The sequence below is a fragment of the Chiloscyllium plagiosum genome, unplaced genomic scaffold (assembly GCF_037043375.1).
Source record: "Chiloscyllium plagiosum isolate Xiang-an unplaced genomic scaffold, Cpla_swu_hap1 HiC_scaffold_30, whole genome shotgun sequence".
NCBI classification, from domain to species: domain Eukaryota; kingdom Metazoa; phylum Chordata; class Chondrichthyes; order Orectolobiformes; family Hemiscylliidae; genus Chiloscyllium; species Chiloscyllium plagiosum.
Window position 1 is genome coordinate 27,759,815 of NW_028270168.1, and position 26,417 is coordinate 27,786,231.

General features: G+C 42.2%; 1 protein-coding gene across 3 annotated transcripts in view; it reads left to right on the forward strand.

Moving 5' to 3' along the window:
- The window catches only part of LOC122563654 (keratinocyte-associated protein 3-like), a 37,426-nt gene extending 26,352 nt beyond the window's left edge, over positions 1-11,074 (forward strand). For all 3 annotated transcript variants that reach the window (XM_087976842.1, XM_043717675.2, XM_043717674.2), the window contains exons 5-6: positions 3,242-3,376; positions 8,195-11,074. In XM_087976842.1, coding sequence (XP_087832968.1) covers positions 3,242-3,376; positions 8,195-8,281 — 222 coding nt within the window. In that variant the 3' untranslated portion in view covers positions 8,282-11,074. The remainder of the gene's footprint in view (positions 1-3,241; positions 3,377-8,194) is intronic.
- Positions 11,075-26,417: the final 15,343 nt, after the last annotated feature.

A 26,417-nucleotide genomic window follows, 5' to 3' on the forward strand; every position in this document is an offset into this window, starting at 1 on the left:
GCTGTTTCCGTAAGCTCTGACTTTTAATTAAGTTAGAGTACTTTTTATAAGTGAACTAGCTGTTCTGTGCCTCTTTCAAACCTTCTGTGGAAGTATCTGAAAAAGGATGACTTAGAAATAGCATGAGAGTTATTTCTGTGAACAGGGGTTAGAGTTTTACTTATAGAGGTACATGCTGAGGTCTATAATTGTTTACATAAAGCTACTGTCTGTTTACTTGCAATAAATAGTTTTTGTTAAGTACAGAAACCAGGTCTGTGCTTTCTGTCAACCTGGGTTGGACAGAGAGGTAAATTGAGGAATTTCTGATATTTTTAAAATCTTTAACATCTGTGACTCCAGGAATTCTAACACATTCCCTCAGTGAGTCGTGACAGTCCTGTACTGCAGTGAAAATTGGACCTTTTATCAGCAACAGTTAAAAGCACTCAAAAAATTCCATCAGCAATAACAACGCTGCATTCTTCGGTCTTCCTATTGAATCCATTGAGCTAATGCTTGTGTCCTCCTTCAAGCCCATTTGAAAAGTGTTCATGTGAAACTTCAGCAAAATCAATGTTGATAGATGGACAAGGTGTCTGAATGGCTGAAAAGCATCTCCTCTGTCCTGTCCTGTTTTTTCTCTATCAATTATCAAGAAGCCCATGCTCCAGAGGTTAGATTAGATTAGATTAGATTACTTACAGTGTGGAAACAGGCCCTTCGGCCCAACAAGTCCACACCGCCCCGCCGAAGCGCGACCCACCCATACCCTTACATTTACCCCTTACCTAACACTACGGGCAATTTAGCATGGCCAATTCACCTAACCTGCACATCTTTTGTGACTGTGGGAGGAAACCGGAGCACCCGGAGGAAACCCACGCAGACACGGGGAGAACGTGCAAACTCCACACAGTCAGTCGCCTGAGGCGGGAATTGAACCCAGGTCTCTGACGCTGTGAGGCAGCAGTGCTAACCACTGTGCCACCGTGCCGCCCATTGCCACCATGCCGCCCATAAGGTGGAGAAGGAAAACCCTTCAAAGACATCCTGAGGGTTTCGCTCAAATACAGTAGAATGATCTTAATGGGAAGAGCTTGCTACCTTTCATTTGAAATGGCAACCACATGGCCATCAACTGCATTCGGTTTCGAGTCCAAACACTTTAATAATGAGATAGAGAAGGAAAGAAAAAGAAGCAAATCCTGCACTGCAAATCCCACTACTTTGTGAAATATCCAGAGATCTGTGGATTAGGAATAAGCCTGCTCAGTCACATCATAGAAACTCATGACCAAGTAGATGTCATTCTCAATGAACGATCTGATGAAGGTGCAGCGCTGTGAAAATTAGTGCTGTTGGATGATAATCTGGTGTTGTGTGATTTTTAACATTCTTAATGGAGATATAGCTGACAATGTGAAAGGCACTATGTAGACATACAACAATGTTGTTGCTGTTACAACAAATAATTTTGTATTCTTGTGATCTTCATTACTGAAAGTCATCTGTCTCAGACACCTAGTGGGTGGTGTTAATCTGCAAAAACGTGACCTGGTGACAAATGAGAGTAGCAGAATGGCTTTTTGGTTTTACAACTGTGCAAACTCTGCATTACATTTTGCAAAACAATTAATTCTTGGTGGGGTTGAGGGTGTTTGGAAGCAGAGGTGATAAAATAATTGGCAAAGAAATTGCAAAACATAAAGGGAGAGCTGTGATTCATGTATCACAGCTGAAAAGGAACAAATAGCAAACCTGTTTAGAGAATATTTCTGGTAGGTATCTTATCTTTAATGCTGCTGTCTCAATGCTGGTTGTGATCTGGTTTTCTGCTGTACCTTGATGAACTCAATTATCTCTAATCATCACGTTTTTGTCTCTATTATGGTGTGAGCTTTGCCTCCTGCCTTCTCCACTGAAAATCAGTGAATGACAACAATTGAGATAATTCATTTTATTTGAATATATCTCGAAGTTCCATTCTGCTTTCATCTTGAAGCTGACGTAGTGATGTGCTGAGGAACAGGGTGGTATTTGATGCCCTCCCCTCAAGTAGGTTTTGGTGGGGGGGAGCATTCTGTTGGATGGGAAGGGGTGGGTGTGAGCCCTATCACCTTCCTGTTCTACTTTAATAAAGTCCAAATTGGGATTGGTTCATGGACAGACTTCCCACCTCACTGCTAACTGAGGTCTAGAAGTAGGTAGCTAATGCTACTGCTTGATTTCAAACTTCATTGAAAGATACTCAAAGAGCAAAGCATTAGGATGGAGATCAGGGGAAGGCCCACCAAGAGCTGCCTATCCCAACACTGCCCTTCCTGCAGACCTCCTTCACTACCCTCCACGCAGCCCTCATCCCACCATCACTCACCTGGGGGCTGGGTTCCCTCAGTAAGCCTGGGTCTTGGGTGTATCTACCAGCATTGGCCTGGAGGCAGGGCTGCTTTATTAAGCCTGGGCCTTAGGTTCAGCTGTTATCACTCGCACTGGCACGGCCAATGATTCCAGGGAAAGCCAACCCATTTAAGTGCCCTGATATGTAATAGCAGCAGGCCATCACAAAAAGGAACAGCTGGGATCGGTTCTCTAGCCAGTGAGTCAGACCTCAACCACTTTGAGTAAATGCCCCTTATACTGAGCTGAGGACTCATGGTGAGCAGACTGTTGCTGGATAGTTCTGCGCTGTGGTTAGCCTCTGTGTTTCATATTAGATGAGAACAATTGCCAGCCAGGATTCCTGTTCCTCATGGTGACTGTGCAGCTGTAGGCCCTAAGTTGTAGAATTCACTCCTTAAGTCTTTCCACCTTTATTTCTTTAAGATACTCCATAAAGCCTCCCTCTTTAACTGAGCTTTTGGGTCACACTTTTGTGATCCCCTTAAATAAGTGTCTTATATTTGCCTAATAGTGTAGACATACATAGAGCTCAGCAACAAAATTTGTCTTCCTATCCTGTAAGAGCAGATTTAGTGGGGTGGAGTAGGCAGAGAATGAGGGAAGGTCAAAAATATTAATCTAGTTAATTTATCTTCCAGTCTTTACTTCTGTTGAAAATGCAGGAATATGTGTTGGCACGGACTCAAGAAGGAAGAGGAAGATAGAAAAGAAAGAAAGCCTGATACCATTTATACTGTCAATCTTAATTCACACAACTTCAACCTCTCAACACTTTATTTTGCAGCCCGCTGTAATTCAGCTAAAGTGTTAACCTTTGTTACACAGGAGACAGCATTTAATCTAATACTTTGTCTCCCAGGATACCACTCTTGCAATGTGGATTCCAAGTCTGGTGCTGACTGGTGTGGAGACTTTCCTGTCTATCAGATGTTTCTTCGTCTCTGTTAATTTATTAGGAATCAAGAAGAAGCCACTTAAATCTGACAGGAAACAGGTAAGAGAACCAGACAGTAATACCTTCCAGTCTGATTCATTTGGAGTGCGGTTCTCTTGATTTTGAAAAGCAGCCTAGATACATTTAGACATCTGTTATCGTGATTCAAAAATCCCACTCCTCACATTTCCCTTTTATTAATAGTTCTGTGGTTGTTAAAAGACTAATATCTCTTAACATCATAAAGAGAGTTTATTTCAATTTATTGCAATACTAAATGTTTTACCGTAGATCACTACTGGTTGGGGGTATAAATTAATATAGAATTGTTTAATGTTAAATTAGGTTACTTGTTCAAAATAAATGAGATGGCCCAGTCTTCCACTTAAGAAGAACTTATTTGATTATATGACCTTTTCCTAGCATGTCTTACCTGCAGCTCTCTCTTTATGGTCAACCTTGATAAAACACCTTTTTCAACAATATGCTTAATAAGATGGATCTAAAGACAGTACAGACCAAATGGATAAAGAAAATTGTCATTAATTAAGACCAAAATATTAACATATTAAACATTCATAAACAAAACTATAGCTAAGAATTGAGTCAATCCTTCTCTAAATTTTAACTTTTTTTTGGCATTTCCACTTTTGCTCTTTCTTTTAAGCTTATTTTCCCATTCATTTTCCAAAACACTCTTTGATCATTGTGCCTCTCTCCATTTCTCCACCCTCCAGTACTTTCCAGTTTCCTACTGTTGTTCTTCAGTATTTTTAAATCATCTGGCCGTCTTTCCGCCAAACCAGGCTTGACTCCCTATTAGATATATCTACACCTTCCCTCTGCTTTTCTTGATATTCTTCAACTGGTTCATTGAGACACTTGGTACTGGCTCATTCCAATACCAGCCTCATTGCCCATCACATACTTTCTTCCACCATCCCTGCCAGCATCCCCTAAGCAACTAATCTTCTGGTCTAATTCCCCTCTCCTATCCTGACCCTGTGGACCCTGCCAGTGAATAAGCTATCACACCCTTGCACACATCTTCATTTGAAACGCCCATTCAGCTGTGAACATGGCCTTCTTCATCTATGAACTTATTGTAAAAGATTGTGTCAACATAATAGGTTTGACAGATATCTGGCTGAAGAGTGATGACACATTTGTCCTAACTGAAGCCTGTCGATCTGTCTGTATTTTCCACAAATTGGCCTATCAATACAATCATTAGTGGTGATGTGGCCTTTGGCACTACAGAAGCGTAGAAAATAGGAGCAATTGTAGGCCATTCAGCCCTATGAGTCTCCTCCACCATTCAATATGATCATGGCTGATCATCGAGCTCAATACCCCATTCCCAATTTCTCCCCATACCCTTTGGTCTTTTCAGCCTGAAGAATTATATCTGACTTCTTCGTGAAAACATTCAGTGTTTTAGCCTCCAACCACTTTCTGTGGCAGAGAATTCCACAGGTTCAGAACTATGGTGAAAAAAATGTATCCTCATCTCAATACTAAATGGCCCAGTCCATTACTTTGAACACAGAACAGGAACAGGGAGAGGTTGAATAGCCTGGGGCTTTTTTCTCCCGAAGTGTTGAAAACTGAGGAGTGACCTTATCGAGGTTCATAAAATCTGAGGGGTATGGATAGGGTCAATAGCAAAGGTTTTTTTTCCCTAAGGTAGGGGAGTCTAAAACTAAACGGATATGGGTTAAAGTGAGAGGGGAAAGATTTATGAAGTGCCTGAGGAGTAACTTTTTTCAGGCAGAGGGTGGCACCTGTATGGGACAAGCTGTCAGAGGAAGTAGTGAAGGTGGGTCACAATTATAACATTCGTAAGACATCTGGATGGGCGTATGAATAGAAAGGATTTAGAGGGATATGGGCTAAATGCTGGCAAATGGGACCAGGTCAATTTGGGATGTCTGGTCAGTGCAGATGAGTTGGATCAAAGGGTCTGTTTCTGTGCTGTATGACTCTGTAAGTCTGCTTGCTTTCACTGTAATCTCAGCTGATCTAATAATCCTTAACCTCACTTTCCTGCCTTTTCCCATAACTCCTTACCCCTTTACTGATTATAAATCTATATCAGCCTTGAATTTTTTTTTATTCATTCATGAGGAATGTTGGCCAGTTAAGAGTTAACCATATTGCTTTGGGTCTGGAATCACATGTACGCCAGACCAGATAAGGATGACAGATTTCATTCCCGAAAGGACATTTCTGAACCAGCTGGGTTTTTTTTACTGACAATCAGCAACAGTTTTATAGTTATGATTAGATACTTAAATTCTAAATTATTTTTTCAAATTCCACCATCTGCCCTGGTAGGATTCAAACTCAGGTCCAAAGAACATTACCTAGGTCTGAGTTAATAGTCTGTGATAATACCACTAGGCTTTTACCTTGCCCCCGCCCAAGACTAAAACTGAATTTCACTGGACATGTTGGGATTTGAACTCATGTCCCCATTATATTGCCCGGGATTAGTAGCCTAGTGACAGTACCAATAGTCTTTAATGACCCAGCCTGTACAACCCTCTGCAGTAGAGAATTCCATAGGTTCTCTACCCTCTGAGAGGAGACATTCCTCCTCATCTTTATCTTCAATGGATGACTCCTTATTCTGAGATTATGCCCTCTGGTCCTAGTCTCTCACTGAAGGGGAAGCAACCTGCCCGCATCAAACACCTTAAGAATTTTATACATGTCAATAAGGTGAAGTTAGTGAGGTTAAGTAGTTTGGAAGGAAGAAGAGAGGAGCTGAAAGTTATTTACTTGAGAAAGACTGTTGAAAGCTGCAGCACAGAGGGATTTGGTCATCCTCGTGCAGGACTCACACCAAAGGAAGGTGGTTCCACTGAGAGAATTTGATTTGTTAGGAACTATATTAAGATGTGGATTTGCATCAAGATTAGATTAGACTCCCTACAGTGTGGAAACAGGCACTTCAGCCCAACAAGTCCACACCTACCCTCAGATGAGTAACCCACCCAAATCCGTTTCCCTCTGACTAATGCACCTAACACTACAGGCAGTTTAGAATGACCAATTCACCTGACGTGCACATCTTTGGAATGTGGGAGAAAACCAGAGCATCCAGAGGAAACCCACGCAGACACGAGGAGAACATGCAAACTCCACACAGATAGTCAGCCGAGGCTGGAATCGAACCTGTTTCCTGGTGCTGTGAGGCAGCAGTGCTAACCACTGAACCACCATGCCACCCCAGCAGGCCATTCTGCCCATCGAGTCCACACCAACCCTCCAAAGAGCATACCACCTAGACCACTACCCTATCCCTATAACCCTGCATCTCCCATGGCTGATCCACTTAGTCTGCACATTTCTGGACACTGTGGGCAGTTTAGCATGGCAAGTCCACCTAATCTGCACATCTCTGGATTGTGGGATGAAACCAGAACACCTGGAGGAAACCCACGCAGACATGTGGAGAACTTACAAATTCCACACAGACACTCGCCCAAGGCTCTAATTGAACCCAGGTCCCTGGTGCTGTGAGGCAGCAATGCTAACCATTGAGCCACCATGCTATCAAATTAAAAAGAAGAACCTGCAAGGTAAAATGTCAGGATTTTTTCCTGATCCATAGGTGAACTGGCATATGGAAAATAGACTAAGGAATTAAATATATGGCTCATGGTTGGAGTGGAATGGGTTTCAATTTCATGAACATTGACTCCAGTATTGGGTAAAAGGGAACTGTTCTGGTCAGGCTTCACATGATCCATGCTGTTCCCAATGTCTTGCTGAATCAAACAGCTAGAGGTGTAGAGAGAGCTGTAAACTAATTGGAATTGGAGATTTGGAAGAGGGAAAAAGTAGGCTCAAAACATAAAAGAATATAAGGCAATTATTTGAATGATGCCCAGAGTGAATCAGGAATGGACAAAGTATACAAACAATGAAGCAAATAGGGTGGCATAAGTAGTAACAAGTGGATGTGAATAATGTCTAGGCTGCCCCTAATATTAGCAATGCTGCAGGGCAGAGAATAAATTAGGAGACAATGAAGGCATGTAACAAAAGTCAGTATCTTAATCATAGATGACTTTATCTTCATGTAAGACGGGAAAAACCAAATTGGTAGAATGAGCCATGTGGCAGTTTACAGCAATTATCTAAATTAAAGGAAGTGTGGTTTATCAGTTTTAAATAAATTTATTTTTAATTGCTGCATGAGGATATCAGTGATTTTACATCAAATCAAAATGTTAAAATATACCTTTCTTCCCCATTTGTCCTGAAATGCATATGAACTTTTTTCCATTTGGGGGAAAAAAGCCATAAGGTTATATATCAGATGTTAATAAAATGACCCTGTATAAATGTGCTAAACACATTTATTCAAATGGAGAAAATAACCGGGCACCTAATACAGAACAAAAAGATTCATTGTCTCCATTGCATATCACGTGACTGGAGTATCCTAGAAATGGCTGCCACTCCCTCTCTGACGATCCCACGGGTGGAGTGGGAGAAAGAGTCAAATAACACCAGTTTGTTCAATCACACCTGGCAGCACTTTAATCCTCAAAAAGGAGTGTCACTTATCTTAAAGAATGTAAATCTTCTCATAAAACATGGCTGGGTATGCATCTGTAAGTTCCTCGGGGGAAGCTAAAATTCTAAATTTGTGGTATATATTCTATAATTAATATATATTCAATCGTCTTTTTTTAACAAGAAGAAGCAAGTATCATATTGAGGAAAGATGGAAATCCTTCAAAATGTATAATTATTCTTCATTCTCTCTCTCACCCTAATTGTTGTGATGAGCTTAGTTTGGCTCCTTCATCGAATCATTCATGAGTCATCTCTTACTGGATTTGTCTTTTTGGTCTCTGTTAGGTGAGACAAAAATCTTCGGAAGAAATTCAGGAAACAGATGAAGACAGTGAGCTTTTGGAAGAAACTACAGTGAGGTTCTGGGTGTGACTACAATCGATCACATTGACTGATGAACAGCTATGAAAGACAAAGCCCACTTTTCCTGACAAATAGGTCAAGTGTAGGTCAAATGGACTTTTCAGACACTCCTATATTTTTGGATGAAGTCCAAATTCATGCTACGACTGCCTCAACAAACACAAAAGTATCAAACATTTGCAAAGGTTTCACAGGAACTTTGTCAGATAATTTTAGATCTGGCATTGGTTTCCTGGCAATATATCCAGTTTTAATCTATGCATTGTTTTTGCATGAAATATTATACACTTCTATGCAGCAAATCGTTATGACCTGGGATGCACTGCCAGGAAAAGGGGGTGGAAGTAGATTCAATAGGAAATTTCAGAAGGGAATTGGATAAAGACCTTTGGGAATGGGTGGGGAAGGGAAGGTGGGAGGCGTAAAGACAAATTTTGGGGATCAAGGACAGGCAAAGACAATATTGATTGAAGCACCCCCCTTTAATGTGTGATTCTTTTATCCAGCGCATTGACATTGTGAAGGCTAACAGGATTGACTTTTACCACAGCAATGTTTACAATCAGTACATTCGTGGACGGCACGGTGGCACAGTGGTTAGCACTGCTGCCTCACAGCGCCAGAGACCCGGGTTCAACTCCCGCCTCAGGCGACTCTCTGTGTGGAGTTTGCACATTCTCCCCGTGGCTGCGTGGGTTTCCTCTGGGTGCTCCGGTTTCCTCCCACAATCCAAAAATGTGCAGGTTAGGTGAATTGGCCATGCTAAATTGCCCGTTGTATTAGGTAAGGGGCAAATGTAGGGGTATGGGCGGGTTGCGCTTCGGCGGGTCGGTGTGGACTTGTTGGGCTGAAGGGCCTGTTTCCACACTGTAAGTAATCTAATCTAATCTAATCTGATTCCAAAGGAATACTGAAGCAAAGGCTTTGTACAGTAATGTTAAACATCTCACTACTTTCTGATAAATAGTTCCAATGGTTAGTCATCATTCATGAAGCGACAGGAAAGCACATGATTTTTCATTTAGGATTCTTCTTGGAAAATTACATTCACTAAATCTGTCTGCCTTCCTGTGAAAAGGCAAAAAGCAGCCCAAGTCTACTCTGGCTATTTCCTGCCTCATCTGTCAAAAAATCAACAGCAAAGTGATGGAAGGCACATCATCGACAGGGATATCAAGAAGCATTTACACAGTAATAACCCATTCACTTATGTTCAGTTTGGGTTCCACAAGACCTGCTCAGCTCGTGATCTCATTACAACTTTGATCCAATGGACAAAGGGGCTGAACGCTCATGAGGTGATAGTGACTGCCCTTGACATCAAGTCAGCATTTAAACACGTACAACGTTAAAAAAACGTGAAAAAACTGCAGTCACTGGGAATCAGAGGGGAAACTCTCCACTGGTTGGTGCCATACCTAGCAGAAAGGAAGATTATTCTGTTTGTTAGAGGCCAATCATCTCTGCAGGAATTTCTCAGGGTAGTGTCCTCAGCTGCATTGTCAATGATCTTTCTTTCATTTTAAGGTCACAACTGGGAATGTTAACTCAACATTACACAATGTTCAGTATAATTCACAATTCATCCAATACTAAGTTCAGTCCATGTCCGTATGAGCAAGACATTTTGGTTTGGGTTGATAAATGGCAAGTAATATGCCTGTCACAGAGTGAGAGAGAATGGCTATCTCCAACAAGATAACCTAACAATCTCTGCTTAACATTCATTACTGAATCCCCATCATCAACATCCTAGGGAGTATCCTTGATCAGAAACTGAATTGGAACAGCATTATGGTCTGACTACAAGAGCAAATCAGAGACTGGGAATTCTGCATGTAACTCACCACCTCACTCCCCAAAGTCTGTCCACTAGCTGCAAGGCATAAGTCATGAGTGTGATGGAACACTGTTCACTTGGGACAAGTGTGACTCTAACACAAAGCTCAACATTATCCAGGACACAGCAGTCAACTTGGATCAGCATCCCCATCCAACACCTTCAACATTCTCACTTTACAACTAACACAGTCGCAGCAGTGTATACAAGAGCAGCAACTCAAGTGTCCGTTGACAGCACCTTCCAAACCTGCGACTGCACCATTTTGTAGAACAAGGATAAGTGGATACATAGAAACATAAACAACTGCAAGTTCCCCTCCAAGCCACATGCAATCCTGATTTGGAAATATAATCATTTCCAAATCATTTCCTGTTGCTCAGTCACAATTCTGGAACTCCTTTACTGACAAGACTTAGGGTATATTCATGATTCGGAGATGCCGGTGTTGGACTGGGGTGTACAAAGTTAAAAATCACACAACACCAGGTTATAGTCCAACGGGTATAATTGGAAGCACACTAGCTTTTGGAGCGTCACTCCTTCATCAGGTGATGGTGGAGGGCTCAATCCTAACACACAGAATTTATAGCAAAAATTTACAATGTGATGTAACTGAAATTATACATTGAAAAATTGATTGTCTGTTAAGCCTTTCATCTGTTAGAATATCATGATAGTTTCACTTCTTTCATGTGTAAATCATAAAACCTTTTTTTTTAAATGTTGCATTCTCGGGTTAGCTGTTAACAATGGTGATAGCTAGACAATATGTTGAAGGTGTTAGCCCCCTGTGTTCTCTGTTCATGCCAAGATGTTTAGATTGATTCTAATCTAAAAAGTGAGTTAACGGAGTTTTACATAAATTCATGCAGTTTTTGAGCTCAGCGTTCTACATGAATGCATGCAGTTTTTGAGCAAAGTACAATATAATCCTGTAAGTACAAATTCACCCCACAAGATATATGTGTGCATGAGGGTCTTTGTCTGTTCGTGTGTGTGTCTGTCTGGGTTGGGGGTTGTGAGTGTGAGAAAGTGTATGTGTAGTGAGTGCAGAGTGTCTTAAGTCTGTGAGGGGGTGCATGTGTGAGTGTGGGAGTGTGTGTGTCTGTTCGGGTGTGTGTGGGTGTCTGTGTGCACGTCTGTGTATATGTGTGTCCGTGTTTATGTGTGTATAGTAGTGCCTGTGTGTGTGTGAGAGTGTGTGTGTGTAGGAGTATCTGTGTATGCATATAATGCAATGGTGGTCACTTGTAATGTGACATGAACCCAAGGTCCCGGTTGAGGCCCTCCCTATGGGTACTGAACTTAGCTATCAGCCTCTTCTCGGCCACTTTTCGTTGCTGCCTGTCCTGAAGTCTGCTTTGGAGGATGGTCACCCGAAGGTCCGAGGCCGAATGTTCTGGACCACTGAAGTGTTCCCCAACTGGGAGGGAACCCTCCTGTCTGTTGGTTGTTGTGCGGTGCCCATTCATCCGTTGTCGTAGTCTTTGCTCGGTTTCCCCAATGTATCATGCCTCCGGGCCTCCTTGCCTGCAACGTATAAGATAGACAACGTTGGCTGAGTCACTTGAGTACCTGCCATGTACAAGGTGGGAGGTGTCCCCATGCGTAATAGTGGTATCTATGTCCACACTCTGACACGTCTTGCAGCGCCTACCATGACAGGGTTGTATGGAGTTGTCCTGAGAGCCGGGCAGCTTGCTACGAACAATGAACTGTTCAAGGCTTGGCGGTTGTTTAAAGGCAAGTAGTGGAGGTGTGGGGAAGGTCTTGGTGAGGTGCCCATCCTCACTGATAATGTGTTGCAGGTCACGAAGAACATGGTGTAGTTTTTCAGCTCCTGGGAAATACTGAACAACGAAGGGTACCCTGTCAGTTGCAGCACATGTTTGTCTCCTGAGGAGGTCATTACAGTTCCTTGCTGTGGCACTTCGGAACTGGCGGTTGATGAGTTGGGCATTGTACTTCCAGGTGTCTGCCACGTTCCTCCTCATTTGAGCAGATCCGGTGTAAGCGTAGGGCTTGTCCATAGGGGATGGCTGTTTTAATATGTTTTGGGTGGAAGCTGGATAAGTGTAGCATTGTGAGGTTGTCTGTGGATTTGCGGTAGAATGAGGTGCTTGCAATATTGCAAATGGACTTGCAATATTTCAAGAAGGAAACTCACCACCACTTTCTCGAGGACAATTATGGATATACCACAAATGCTGGCCTTGTCGCTAACAAACATCCTGTGAAATACTTAACTAAACATCAAAGCTTTAGAAGGCTTTAGTGAAGATGCAGTAATGTAGATAAAGCTTCTCAAGCACTCAGTTCTTCACTTTCTTTGATGTGTTAGGGTGTTTATTTACAGAGAACATGATTTTATTTGGCACTTCTTAAGAGGACCTTTACCAGTGTGAAGTTTCCAAAAAAGGTCATCAAATGGAAGTAGAGAAACCCCATTACAAATAAAATAACCACACTTACAAAACAAAATTACATCTGTACCAAAGTAAAAGCCAGCAAGTGCTTTGCACCCCATATTAATTTTGCCATTATTGTTGAAATTTGAAGATTCCACAGGACTCATGAAATTTGATTAAGGTCAAGGATAGATGTAAATATAGTCTGGGATGTAAGTATAGTTTTACGGTTTGGATTGAGATGTCTCATCTGTCAATGTTACTGCCTGGCTGTCAGAGTTTAAAGTGGATAATTTATGCTACACCAACACACCTGAGTTCCGCCTAGTAGATGGTAGGCAGACTTTAAAGAGTCAGGGGATGACTTACTTGAGGCAGAACTCTTTGATTTTGTTGTGGTAGCCATAGCATTTATTTAGCTAGTCCACTTAAATTTCAACTCAATGGTAACCGCCAGGCTGTTGATAGTGGGAGTTTCAGTGAATTGAATGTCATTGGGGAATGGTTAAATCCTTTCTGTTTGGAGATGGTCATTGCCTGCCACTTATGTGGCACAAATGTTACTTGCCATCTGTCAGTTCAAACCCAAACACTGTCCAGGTGTTGCTGCTTTTGGTTGTGGACTGCTTCAGTATTTAAGGAGTTGTAGATGGTGCTGAACATGTGCAAACATCAGTGAACATCTTTACCTTACATTAGAGGAAAGATCATTGATGAAGCAATTGAAAATGGTTGGGTCTAGAGAACATACTGTTTGCCATGGTACTTTTTAAGTACTTTTCAAAGCATCCATGCTATTGCTCCATTGATGTGTGTATTAATGCTGCCACATGGTAAAATCAGTAGTCTACATCAGATTGAAATCATTGTCTTCTTATCATTGGTATACCATGACTTGGCATTTGTCGTCAGATACACTGAGATGCCAGCAGAGTCCTATAGTTGTACAGCATGGAAACAGACCCTTCAGTCCAACTCGCCCATGCTGACTAGATATCCTAAATTAAACTAATTCTATTTGCCAGCATTTGGCCCACATCCCTCTAAACCCTTCCTATCAATATTACCATCCAAATGCCTCTTAAATGTTTTAATTGTACCAGCCTCCACCACTTCCTCTGGCAGCTCATTCTATACATGCACCATCTTCTGTATGAAAAAGGTTGCCCCTTAGGTCCCCTTTAAATCTTTCCCCTCTCATCTTAAATCTATGCCCTTGAGTTTTGGCCTCCCCCACCCCAGGAAAAAGACCTTGTCTACTTACCCTATCCATGCCCCTCATGATATTATAAACCTCAATAGGTCACCGCTCAACCTCCAAAGCTCCAGGGAAAATAGCCTCAAATCCTCTAACCTTGTCAACATTCTTGTAAATCTTTTCTGAACCCTTTCAAGTTTCACAACATCCTTCCTATAGGAGGGTGATCAGAATTGCACACAGTATTCCAATAGTGGCCTAACCAATATCCTGACAGCCGCAACATGACCTCCCGACTCCTGTACTCAATGCATTGACTAATAAATGCCTTCTTCACTGTCCTGTCCACCTGCAACTCCATTTTCAAGGAGCACTCCAAGGTCTCTTTGTTCAGCAACATTTCTCAGGTCCTTACCATTAAGTGTATAAGTCCTCCCCAATGTGCCTTTCCAAATGCACCTCATATTTATCTAAATTAAACTCCATCTGCCACTCTTCAGCCCATCGGCCCATCTGATCAAGATCCCATTGTAATCTGAGGTCACCTTCTTCTCTGTCCACTACACCTCGAATTTTGGTGTCATCTGCAAACTTACTAACTATATCTCCTATGTTCCCATCCAAGTCATTTATATAAATGACGAAAAGTAGTGGACCCAGCACTGATCCTTGTGGGACTCCAGTGGTCACAGGCCTCCAGTCTGAAAAGCAACCCTTCAATACCACCCTCTGTCTTCCACCTTTGAGCCAGTTCTATATCCAAATGGCTAGTTCTCCCGGTATTCCGTGTGATCTAACCTTGCTAACCAGTTTAGCATGAGGAACCTTGTCAAAAGCCTTACTGAAGTTCATATACGTCTCATTTACTGCTCTGCCCTCATCAATTGTCTTTGTTACTTCAAAATGTCAAGTTAGTGAGACACAATTATGCATGCACAAAGGCATGTTGCTTATCCCTAATCAGTCCTTGCCTTTCCAAATACAGAGGAACCTCGATTATCCGAACGAGATGGATGGGCACTATTTCTTTCGGATAATTGATTATTCTGTTAATTGATTCAATGCCTCTCCTCTGGGGCTCGGAGTTTTCTGTTAAGTCCATTCCCCGTTCAGGAGACTAGACAGCAGCAAACTGCGCGCAAGTCCTGACCCTGCCCCCAACTCTATCCACCACCGCACCCCGTACGTGCCCCCTTCCCCGGCTCCCCGCAGCCCATCCAACCCCCAAACCCATCCAAAACCGCCACCGCCATCCACCTGCCTCCCCATCTGCCCACTCCCCCACCCCCCTGTGCACCCCCACCCCCTCTCTGGGGCAGCCAGACTGGAAACCAACTACAAGACTACTGCTGCTGTTGCTGCTGTCGCCTTTTGAGGGTGAGTCTTCAAACAGTGCGTGCACGCGCGCACACACACTGCCACACACACACAACACACCTTTTTACTGCAACTTTATCTCATGTTCCACCTTTGCCCTGTACAGGACAATGTTGGAGAGATTATCTGAGGGGGGGGGGGTTAGGAGACATCCTGTGTAGAACTCCAGGGGAGGTGTGGGGAGAGAGAGAGAGAGCACACTGGCGGTCAAGTCATCTGGAGACGGTGCTTGGGCTCTTATCAATGTCCAGGACTGTTCTCGGTAGCATTTCAGGAAGTGGAGTTCACTTTTAATCACCGTAAACAAAAGACACGATCACCGTTGGAAACACGTCTGATGTAATGTTTCTATCGGGACTTTGAGATCTCCTTCAGATAATCCGATATTCGGATAATTGATATTCGCATAATCGAGGTTCCTCTGTACATGTAAATGGTGTCCCTCAAGATTCACTGCAACAACATGCCCACCACCGACGTCAGGCTCACTAGTCTTTAGTTCCCTGGTTTTTCCTTACCACCTTTCTTAAATAGTAGCACAATGTTAGCCAACCTTCAGTCTTCTGGCACCTCATCTGTGGCTATCAAGAATACAACATCTCAGCAAGGGGCTCAGCAATCACTTCCCTAACTTCCCAAAGAGTTCTAGGGTACACAGGATCTGGGGATTTATCCACCTTTATGTGTATTAAGACATAAAGTACCTCCTTCACTGCTATATGGACATTTTTCAAAATGGTGCTATTTATTTTCACATGTTCTCTATTTTCCATATCCTCCACAGTAAACACTGATGCAAAATGCTCATTTAGTATCTTCCCCATCTCCTGCGGTTCCACATATAAGTAGCTCCGTTGATTTTTAAGGGGCCCTATTCTGTTCCTAGTTACCCCTTTGTCCTTAATGTATTTATAGAATCCCATCAGATTCTCCTTAACCCTATTTGCCAAAGTTATCTCATGTCCCGTTTTTGCCCTCCTGATTTTCCTCGTAAGTATACTCCTACTGCTTTTAATCTCTTCTCGGGAATAACTTGATTTTTGCTGTTTATACCTGCCATATGTTTCCTTTTTATTCTTATTCAAAACTTTGATTTCTCTAATCATCCAGCATTCCCTACATCTACCAGCTTTGCCCTTCACCCAAACATGAACATACTGTGTCTGGCCTCTCGTTATCTCATTATTGAAGGCTTTCCATTTTTTAGTTATCCCTTTACCTGCAAACATTCTCTCCCAAATTTAACATTATTTAAAAATAGTTGATGACAACGATATCTTAAAGCCGCTGATGGCATAGTGGATGAGTAAATTTTTTGTGATGATGATTTTCATATCATTGCAGTCTTCCATTGAAGGGCAGACTAAAGCAGTGGGACCATTTGCATGTTGATTGAGACTCTGGATTAGTGGTGCTGGAAGAGCACAGCAGTTCAGGCGGCATCCAAGGAACAGCAAAATCGACGTTTCGGGCAAAAGCCCTTCATGTTGATTGAGACTACAGGCAGCCTATCCATGACAACTTCTTTACAAAGTTAAAAATCACACAACACTAGACTATAGGCCAACAGGTTTATTTGGAAGCACTAGCTTTTAGAGTCCTGCTGGTGAAGGAGAAGCGCTCTGAAAGCTAGTGCTTCCAAATAAACCTGTGGGGCTATAACCTGGTGTTGTGTGATTTTTAACTTTGTCCACCCCAGTCCAATATCGGCACCTCCAAATCATAACTTTTATACAAGCCTATAAAATGGTTAATTCTAATGTGGGCATCACAGTTTGCAACATGGCATATGATGGGGAAGGGTGGTGGTAGTGAAGGGACGGAACTAACACAGCCACCCAACATGACTATTCCTCCAGATGTGAACTGAGAATACAGAAACAAAAGTTTCCACCTTGGAGACTGTACCAATTACATATATTCTGATTCAGCTTTGAGAATGCATTTAATTAAGCCAATTACATTGAAATAAAATGAAAATAAAACCATGAAACATGCACTCTTGCTCAAAGTCAAAATCATTCCTACCATGTCCTCCTGTTTGGGAAGGTTTACAGGAAACAGTTTTCAGTTTTAAAAAGATTGCTGTTTTGGCTGTTATTTGCTTTTACCAAATTAGTTCAAGTGATGTTGAGGAACCAAGGATATTTGCACAGCAAATTGAATGTGATTCACCACTTCAGTGCCAATACATGATTTATCAGCACAGTAACCTAAACAATCCAACCAGGTAGGAGATTAAATTACTCAACTAAATCAATTTAACAGACAAAGATGAATCACTTGGGCTTTGAAACCAAGACTTTTCTATTTACGCTGAGGAAAATGACAGAAAACACTTCAGTCAAAAATCAGACTTTGGTATGATCAGTGAATCACTGGTACTCTTGGAAAGAGTAAAGCATAGGCAATAGACAATAGGTGCAGGAGTAGGTCATTCTGCCCTTCGAGCCAGAACAACCATTCATTATGATCATGGCTGATCATCCTCAATTAGTATCCTGTTCCTGCCTTATCTCCATAACCCTTGATTCCACTATCCTTAAGAGCTCTATCCAACTCTTTCTTGAAAGTATCCAGAGACTTGGCCTCCACAGCCTTCTGAGGCAGAGCATTCCATACACCCACCACTCTCTGGGTGAAGAAGTTTCTCCTCAACTCTGTTCTAAGTGGCCTATCCCTTATTTTTAAACTGTGTCCTCTGGTTCGGGACTCACCCATCAGCAGAAACATGCTTCCTGCCTCCAGAGTGTCCAATCCTTTAGTAATCTTATACGTCTCAATCAGATCCCCTCTCAGTCTTCTAAACTCAAGTGTACACAAGCACAGTTGCTCCAATCTTTCAGCGTAAGATAGTCCCGTCATTCCGGGAATTGACCTCATGAACCTACGCTGCACTCCCTCAATAACCGGAATGTCTTCCCTCAAATTTGGAGACCAAAACTGCACACAATATTCCAGGTGCGGTCTCATCAGGGCCCTGTATAACTGCAGAAGGACCTCTTTGCTTCTATACTCAATTCCTCTTGTATGAAGGCCAGCATGCTATTAGCTTTTTTCACTGCCTGCTGTACCTGCATGCTTGCTTTCATTGACTGATGTACAAGAACACCCAGATCTCATCCCTTTACCTAACTTGACTCCATTTAGGTAGTAATCTGCCTTCCTGTTCTTGCCACCAAAGTGGATAACCACACATTTATCCACATTAAATTGCATCTGCCATGCATCCGTCCACTCACCGAGCCTGTCCAGGTCCCCCTGTATCCTCCTAACATCCTCCTCACATTTCACCCTACCACCCAGCTTTGTGTCATCAGCAAATTTGCTAATATTACTTTTAATACCTTTATCTATATCATTAATATATATTGTAAAAAGCTGCGGTCCCAGCACTGATCCCTGCGGCACACCACTGGTCACTGTCTGCCATTCCGAAAGGGAGCCGTTTATCACTATTCTTTGTTTCCTGTCTGCCAACCAATTTTCAATCCATGTCAGTATTTTGCCCCTAATACCATGTGCCCTAATTTTGTTCACTAACCTCCTATGTGGGACTTTATCAAAGGCTTTCTGAAAGTCCAGGTATACTACATCCATTGGATCTCCCTTGTCCATCTTCAGAGTTACATCCTCAAAAAATTCTAGAAGATTAGTCAAGCATGATTTCCCCTTCATAAATTCATGTTGACTCTGACCTATCCTGTTTCTGCTATCCAGATGTGTCGTAATTTCATCCTTTATAATTGACTCCAGCATTTTTCCACCACTGAGGTCAGACTAACTGGTCTATAATTCTCTGTTTTCTCTCTCCCTCCTTTCTTAAAAAGTGGGACAACATTAGCCACCCTCCAATCCGCAGGAACTGATTCTGAATCTATAGAACATTGGAAAATAATCACCAACGCACCCACGATTTCTAGAGCCACCTCCTTCAGTGCCCTGGGATGCAGACCATCAGGCCCCGGGGACTTATCAGCCTTCAGACCTAACAGTCTCTCCAACACCATTTCCTGCCTAATGTAAATTCCCTTCAGTTTAGGTCCTTCAGCTACTATTACACCTGGGAGATTGCTTGTGTCTTCCCCAGTGAAGACAGATCTAAAGTACCAATTCAACTCTTCTGCCATTTCTTTGTTCCCCGTAATAAATTCACCTATTTCTGTCTTCAAGGGCCCAATTTTAATCTTAACCATTTTTTTCTTTTCACATATCTAAAAAAGCCTTTACTATCCTCCTTTATATTTTTGGCCAGTTTACCTTCGTACCTCATTTTTTCTCTGCATATTTCCTTCTTAGTAATCCTCTGTTGTTCTTTAAAAGCTTCCCAGTCCTTCGTTTTCCCACTTATCTTTGCTATGTTATACTTTTTCTCTTTTGACTTTATATGTTTCTTAACTTCCCTTGTCAGCCACGGCCGCCCATGCCTCCTCATAGGATCTTTCTTCCTTTTTGGAATGAACTGATCCTGCATCTTCTGCATTATACCCAGAAATACATGCCATTGTTCCTCCACTGTCATCCCTGCTAAGGTATTGCACCATTGAACTTTGGCCAGCTCCTCCCTCATAGCTCCATAGTTCCCTTTATTCAACTGAAAATCATCATTTCCGATCCTACCCTCTCCCTTTCAAACTGCAGATTTAAGCTATTGTATTGTGGTCACTACCTCCTAATGGCTCCTTTACTTTGAGGTCCCTGATCAAATCCGGTTCGTTGCACAACATCAGATCCAGAATTGTTTTCTCCCTGGTCTGCTCCAGCACAAGCTGTTCTAAGAATCCATCTCAGAGGCACTCCACAAACTCTCTTTCATGGGGTCCAGTACCATCCTGATTCTCCCAGTCTACCTACATGTTGAAATCCCCCATAACAACTGTAGTAATATCTTTGCGACAGGCCAATTTCAGCTCCTTATTGAACTTACACACTACATCCAGGCTACTGTTTGGGGGTCCTGTAGATAACTCCCATTAGGGTCTTTCTACCTTTAGAATTTCTCAGCTCTATCCATATTGACTACATCCCCTGATTATAGGTCCCCCCGCGCAAAGGACTGAATATCATTCCTTACCAACAGGGCCACCCCACCCCCTCTGCCAATCTGTCCTTACAATAATCGTGTAGCCTTGAATATTCATTTCCCAGGCCCTGTCCACTTGAGGCCACGTCTCAATTTTCCCCACAACATGATAACTGCCAATTTCCAAATGAGCCTCAAGCTCATCCACCTTATTTCTAATGCTTCGTGCATTCATATATAATATTTTGAATTTGTTACTCCCCTCACCCTTCCTATCAATTCCTATTTCACTTGACCTTACGGCATGATCCTTTTTTGAGTTTTCTGCTCCATTGATTCCGTTGTCTTTCTTGACTTCTCTTGCTCTAATTTTCCCTTTACCTTCCTTCTTAAACTTCCAGTTTGTCCCCTCCCCGCCGCTATTTAGTTTAAACGCAGCTGTGCTGCAGTGGCAAACCTACCTGCCAGAATGCTGGTCCCCCACCTATTAAGGTGCAAACCGTCCCTCTTGTATAATTTATCCTTACCGCTAAACATACCCCAGTGATTCAAGAATTTAAATCCTTGCTTCCTGGACCAGTTCCCCAGCCACACATTCAAGTCCATTATCTCCCTGTTCCTGTCCTTTCCAGCCCGAGTAACTGGAAGCAAACCAGAGGTAACCACACTGGGTGTCCTGCTTTTCAGCCTTCTTCCGAGTTCTCCGAAGTCCCGCTGTAGAATGTCCCTCCTCTTCTTCCCGACGTCAATTGTGCCGATATGCACCACCACCTCTGGCTCTTCACCTTCACTCTTGAGGATTTCCTGCACTCTGTCTGTGATGTCCTTAATCCTGGCACCAGGAAGGCAACACACCATCCTCAAATCCCACCTGTTGCCACAGAAACCCCTTTCAGTCCCTCTCACTATGGAGTCCCCTATTACCACGGCTCTGTGTGATGTCTGACTCCTTGGCTCTGCCACCACGCCAATTTCTGATTGGCAGACCTGACCACCTCTCGACTGACATTGACACCTGTCCCTATGGTTTCCAAGAGATTCAACCTGTTCCTGACAGGTACTTCCCCCAGGGTCTCTTGCACTTGTCTCATCTCTGCCTTCCTCATCGTCTTCTCCCTTCTATTCTCTTCTGGAATGCTCTTCTGGTAGGCTGTACCAATATTAACATAAACTGAACAAATTCCGGGTTAAAATAACATTGGGGGGTATAATACATTTACAAGCTTCACGCCTTCATTAAATAGAGGGCTATAGTGGCCTTGGCATTGTGAAAGTAAGTCATGGACAGGTTGACATGGTGGCTCAGAGATAGGCCCTGCTACCTCACAGCACTAGGGACCTGAGTTCAATTGCACTCTCAAGTGAATGTATGGAGTTTGCTTGTTCTCCTTGTGACTGTATATGTGCAGGTTAGGTGGATTGGTGATACTAATTGCCCATATTTTCCAGGGATGTGCAGACTAGGTGGATTAGCCATGGGAAATGCAGGGTTACAGGGATATAGTGGGTCTGATTGGGATGCTCTTTAGATGGTCAGTGTGAACATGATGAGTCAAGTGGCCTGCTTCCACACTGTATGGACTCTATGTGGTAATAACAAATCAAATCAAAACCCTCTGGGAGAAAAAAAGTCTTCTCACTACTTAAAAAAAAAGTGGTGACCTCCCCTAATGTTAAAATATTGCCCCTTAATTCTGGACCAACCAACAAGAGGATCATTTCCATATCCCCCTTGTCAGGACCAATTTGGGGCTTATGTGCTTCAAACAAGTCACCTTTCAGTGTCCTTAATTACAATGGAAACTTAGTCCAGCATGTTTCTGTTTTCCACTGAGGGGAACACTTTCATTGATTCCAGCTATCAATCTAGTAAACTTCTTCTCAACCACTTCCTGTAGATTTTCATTCTTCCCTAAAAAATACCAGAATTGCGCACACTAATGGTTTGTACCTCTTGCATTACAAAACTTAAATCACTCTGCACTTCAGCATTCTGCAGTCATTCTCCATATAAGTATGATTCAAGTTGTCACCAGAACTTGGTTAGAGACAAAATCACTGCAGATGCTGGAATCCAAAATAGACAGGTAGGAGGCTGGAAGAACACAGCAAGCTAGGCAGCATCCTGACAGGTACTTCCCCCGGGGTCTCTTGCACTTGTCTCATCTCTGCCTTCCTCATCGTCTTCTCCCTTCTCTTCTGGAATGCCCTTCTGGTAGCCTGTACCAATATTCACATAAACTGAACAAATTCCAGGTTAAAATAACATTGGGGGGTATAATACATTTACAAGCTTCACGCCTTCATTAAATAGAGGGCTATAGTGGCCTTGGCATTGTGAAAGTAAGTCATGGACAGGTTGACATGGTGGCTCAGAGGTAGGCCCTGCTACCTCACAGCACTAGGGACCTGAGTTCAATTGCACTCCCTTTTGAAAGTTACTAATGAATCTGCCACCATCCGTTCAATGAATGCATTCCAGATAATAATAATTTCATATCCTTCCCTCTTGCTCTTTTGCCAAATACCTTAAGTCCATGTCCTTTGATTACAGACTTTCCTGTCAATGGAAACAGCTTTTCCCAATTTACTCTTTATCTAAATACATTTGAAAACAAGGCATTGCCTGCTCAAGCTAATTAGAAAATACCCTTTGAATCCCATTGTGTACAGGGGACTACTGCAACAAAATAACATGTTCTGGTTAACAAATAAGAGCCAATTTGCTGAAACTGAAGTTGTTCCTGAAGAGAAACTGAAATCCAACAGTGCCCTAGAGAAATCTTGCAATGACATGGCCTGTTCAACATCCTACAATTAAATTGTTGAATTTGAACTCTCAGTAATATTGAAGACAGAAATAATACCCAGGCACCCAGGGAATGTTGTCCTTGCATTGCAAATGATGATCTGTTCAATGTACGGTGAAATATGCACAAGCATATCAAAGCATCCCTCCCTTACACAAACAAAAAAACTCAAAAAATTATGTACTGTACCTAAGTGCAGTTTCAAAAGAAAACAGTACCAATATCAGTTTTGTAACCCACAGTGAAATGATTGTCCTTGAATCATTTTCACTGAATGTGGAACATAGACAACTATTACAGCACACAGGGGAAATCATATACTGCAGTGCTTCAATGTCACAATGTACAGTGAGATGACTGTAATTGAATCATTTGATGTTTGTAGTATTTCCCCAAAGACTATCAACTTACTGTCATTTTATTATTGTCTGTCAAGCTTTTAGTTCTGTGGTGGTTTATACAAGAAATTGTTCTTTGGTGATTTATTCAAGGATTTGTTCTTGTCGTTATTTGTCTCTTTATTGTCCTCAATTTTTCTATCTAGTACCTGTAAGCTTTGCTGCACTTTTAAAAAAATCAATCTCAGGATGTGGGCGGTGCTGTCCAGACCTGCATTTATTCCACATCTCTAGCAGTGTGAGAGAAGATGAGGCTTCTTTTTGAATCATTGAAGTCCCTCGGATCGGGTGCTCAGAGGAAGTTCCAGGATTTTGACTCAATGACCAGAAAAGAGTATGATAATGTTATGTCTATGTCAGAACAATGTGAGACTTGCTACAAGACTTGAAGGTCATGGTGAATCTGTTGCACTTTTCATTCTATGCTTCCAACCCAGAGGAAAGCCATCCATTCTGCTCACCATCATTCAAGGTGGTCAAAATTACAGGTTTGGGAGCTACCATTGAAGAAGTCTTGGAGAGAAACTGCTGACCCTATAAGTAACTTGAAGGGAACCTGTGGGGAGTCAGAAAGTGTGCCTCTTACCAAAGGATATCCCACTTCTGACATTCTCCGTTCTTTGAGGCGAGTACTTCAAATGGCTGATTCCATTCAGATTCCCATTAACATGCGCCCAGGATGGTTACGGTGAGGGTATTGCCATTCAGTGTGGTGATTGTCATGATTCACTTTGATAGTGCACTGGATTTCAAGCCAGGGTCATTGCAAAAAGCAACATTTTTAAAAACAAATCTACAAAATCCCCAAACTATCTGCTTTTCAGACTCAGGTTGAGAGAAAACACACAGCAGATTTCTATACTTAGCAAGATTCACTCTTTATTATAGGTAATTAGATTCTAGCTATGGGTAAACAATTAAAATAAATTGAGGAAACTACACATTAAAACTCTAAACACCTTTTAAACTCACTCTTACACACATAATCGCATACAGGTGGAATAAAAACATGGATGGAGGGTAAACTGGGGAAACATTCTACAGTCTTTGTCCTGTTGGGTTGGTTCTGGGTTGAATGAAGGTTTCTCCTCAACCTTTTTCCAAATGCTTCTACTAGTCAGCAGAGTCACATGGTGGCTGTTTCACTTGTGAAAGTTCCCTGATGTATCAACTCAATGCCCACAGCTTACATTATCTGCAGAAGTAAAACTAACTAATTTGACTTCAAGTTTAAAGTGTCATAAAGTGCAGAGAACTGATAGTAAGTTTCCGGGCTGACACAGATCTTCTGACTTCTCCTCTGGTCTGACCTAGCTTCTCTTTGTCTTATTAGACAAGCAGGAGGCTGGAAGAATGTTGCAAGCCGGGCTGCATCAGGAGGTAGAGCCCAGTCCTGAAGAAGGGTTGTACCTGAAACATTGACTTCTCCACCTCCTGATGCTGCCTGACTTGCAGTGTTCTTCCAGCCTCCTGCTTGTCTACTTTGGAATCCAGCATCTGCAGTTTTTTATGTCTCCCTGTCTTATTCACAGCCCAGGTAGTTCACCTACTTGACAACCAATAGTTGTTGGCAGGCACAGGACCTTTGTCATTAATAACTGGTCAATAGTCCACAATCAGCTTCACTTGTAAACAATCCTTCGGTTCCAGTGCGTCTGCACATATCTGGAATCCACTGCTACACAAACAGGGTTCACAAAAGGGTCCAAACTCCCTACTCTCAAATGGTTCAATCTTCCTTGTAAATCCTTGGATTTCATTATGGTTCTTTCTTAATTCATGATGAAGTTTTAAAGATCACAGAAATATAAAGGCATAGTTTTTACATTTTGAAAGGGTTTGGGTTATACTCTCAGTCATAGGATATGGTCATGGCCTGACATTTATGTGACCTTAATGGTATTTGCCATTTTGGCACATAGACTTTATTATCCAGGATAATGCAGTCACTCTTTCCACCACCAGCACACAGCAGCAGCAGTTATAGCATCTATAAGATGCACTGCAAAATCTCACTAAGGCTCCTCAGACAGCAACTTCTAAACCTGAGACCATTACCGTCTAGAAGGACAAGGACAGCACTCAGACAGTTCCCCAAACTGAACGCTATCCTGACTTTGAATTATATCATTATTCCTTCAGTGTCACTGGGTCAAAATCCTGGGACTTCCTCCTTAAGAGCTCTAAGTGGGTATCTATAGAAAATGGTTCAAGGCAGCTAACTACCACCTTCCCTAGGGCAACTGGCAATGTGCAATAAATGTTAGCCCAGCCAATGATGCCAATAATGAAATTATAAAAGCATCAGCTAATGTTTGTTGTGATTAATATGGTTTATCATTCAGTTCTTCCCCTTCCTCTTTACTGCTTAGATTCTTTAATCTGTCCTTCCCGGCTAGCACTTCCCACGATCCCTTCCCTAGTCCAGACTTTCACGATCTTTTTAATCTTCTTTGCAACTCAGCAATTTGAGATATGCTTCTTTTGTCCATTACTCTGTGAGGCAACTTATTTTCATCATCATTGTCCTCTTATTTTCTCACCAATACCTGATGTCACAACCCCAGACCACCTCCCAATCCCACGTATTGCTTTCTTTCAATAGTTTTTTGTTTTTTCTGGCCGACATTCTTGCTTTTTCCTCAGGCCCTGATTTACACTGGACTACAATTCCATGTAATATACAATCGCCAGTGCCTCACCCATGGTATTCATGTCAGAATTTGGAGAGTTCATCTGGAAAGATTATTTTTCCAGGGGAAGGGATCACCAGGGACCTGACCCTACTCTGAGCTTAAGTTTACAGGTGTTCTCTTTTCACAAGGGCTTTGTGTAAAATTCAACAAAGTGATGCTCAATTTATAAAAACAATTCATGCGATATTTTTCTCTTGCCATTCCATTTTGCTTTATGAATAATTTCTACTCTTGAAATTTGTTTTTACTGTACTGAAACAAGATATTTTCGATGTAGAATATGCAAAATTAAAAGTAGCTGATCATTGGTGGCATTATTAGGGCAGCATGGAGGCTCAGTGGTTAGCACTGCTGCCTCACAGCGCCAGGGACACGGGTTCAATTCCCACCTC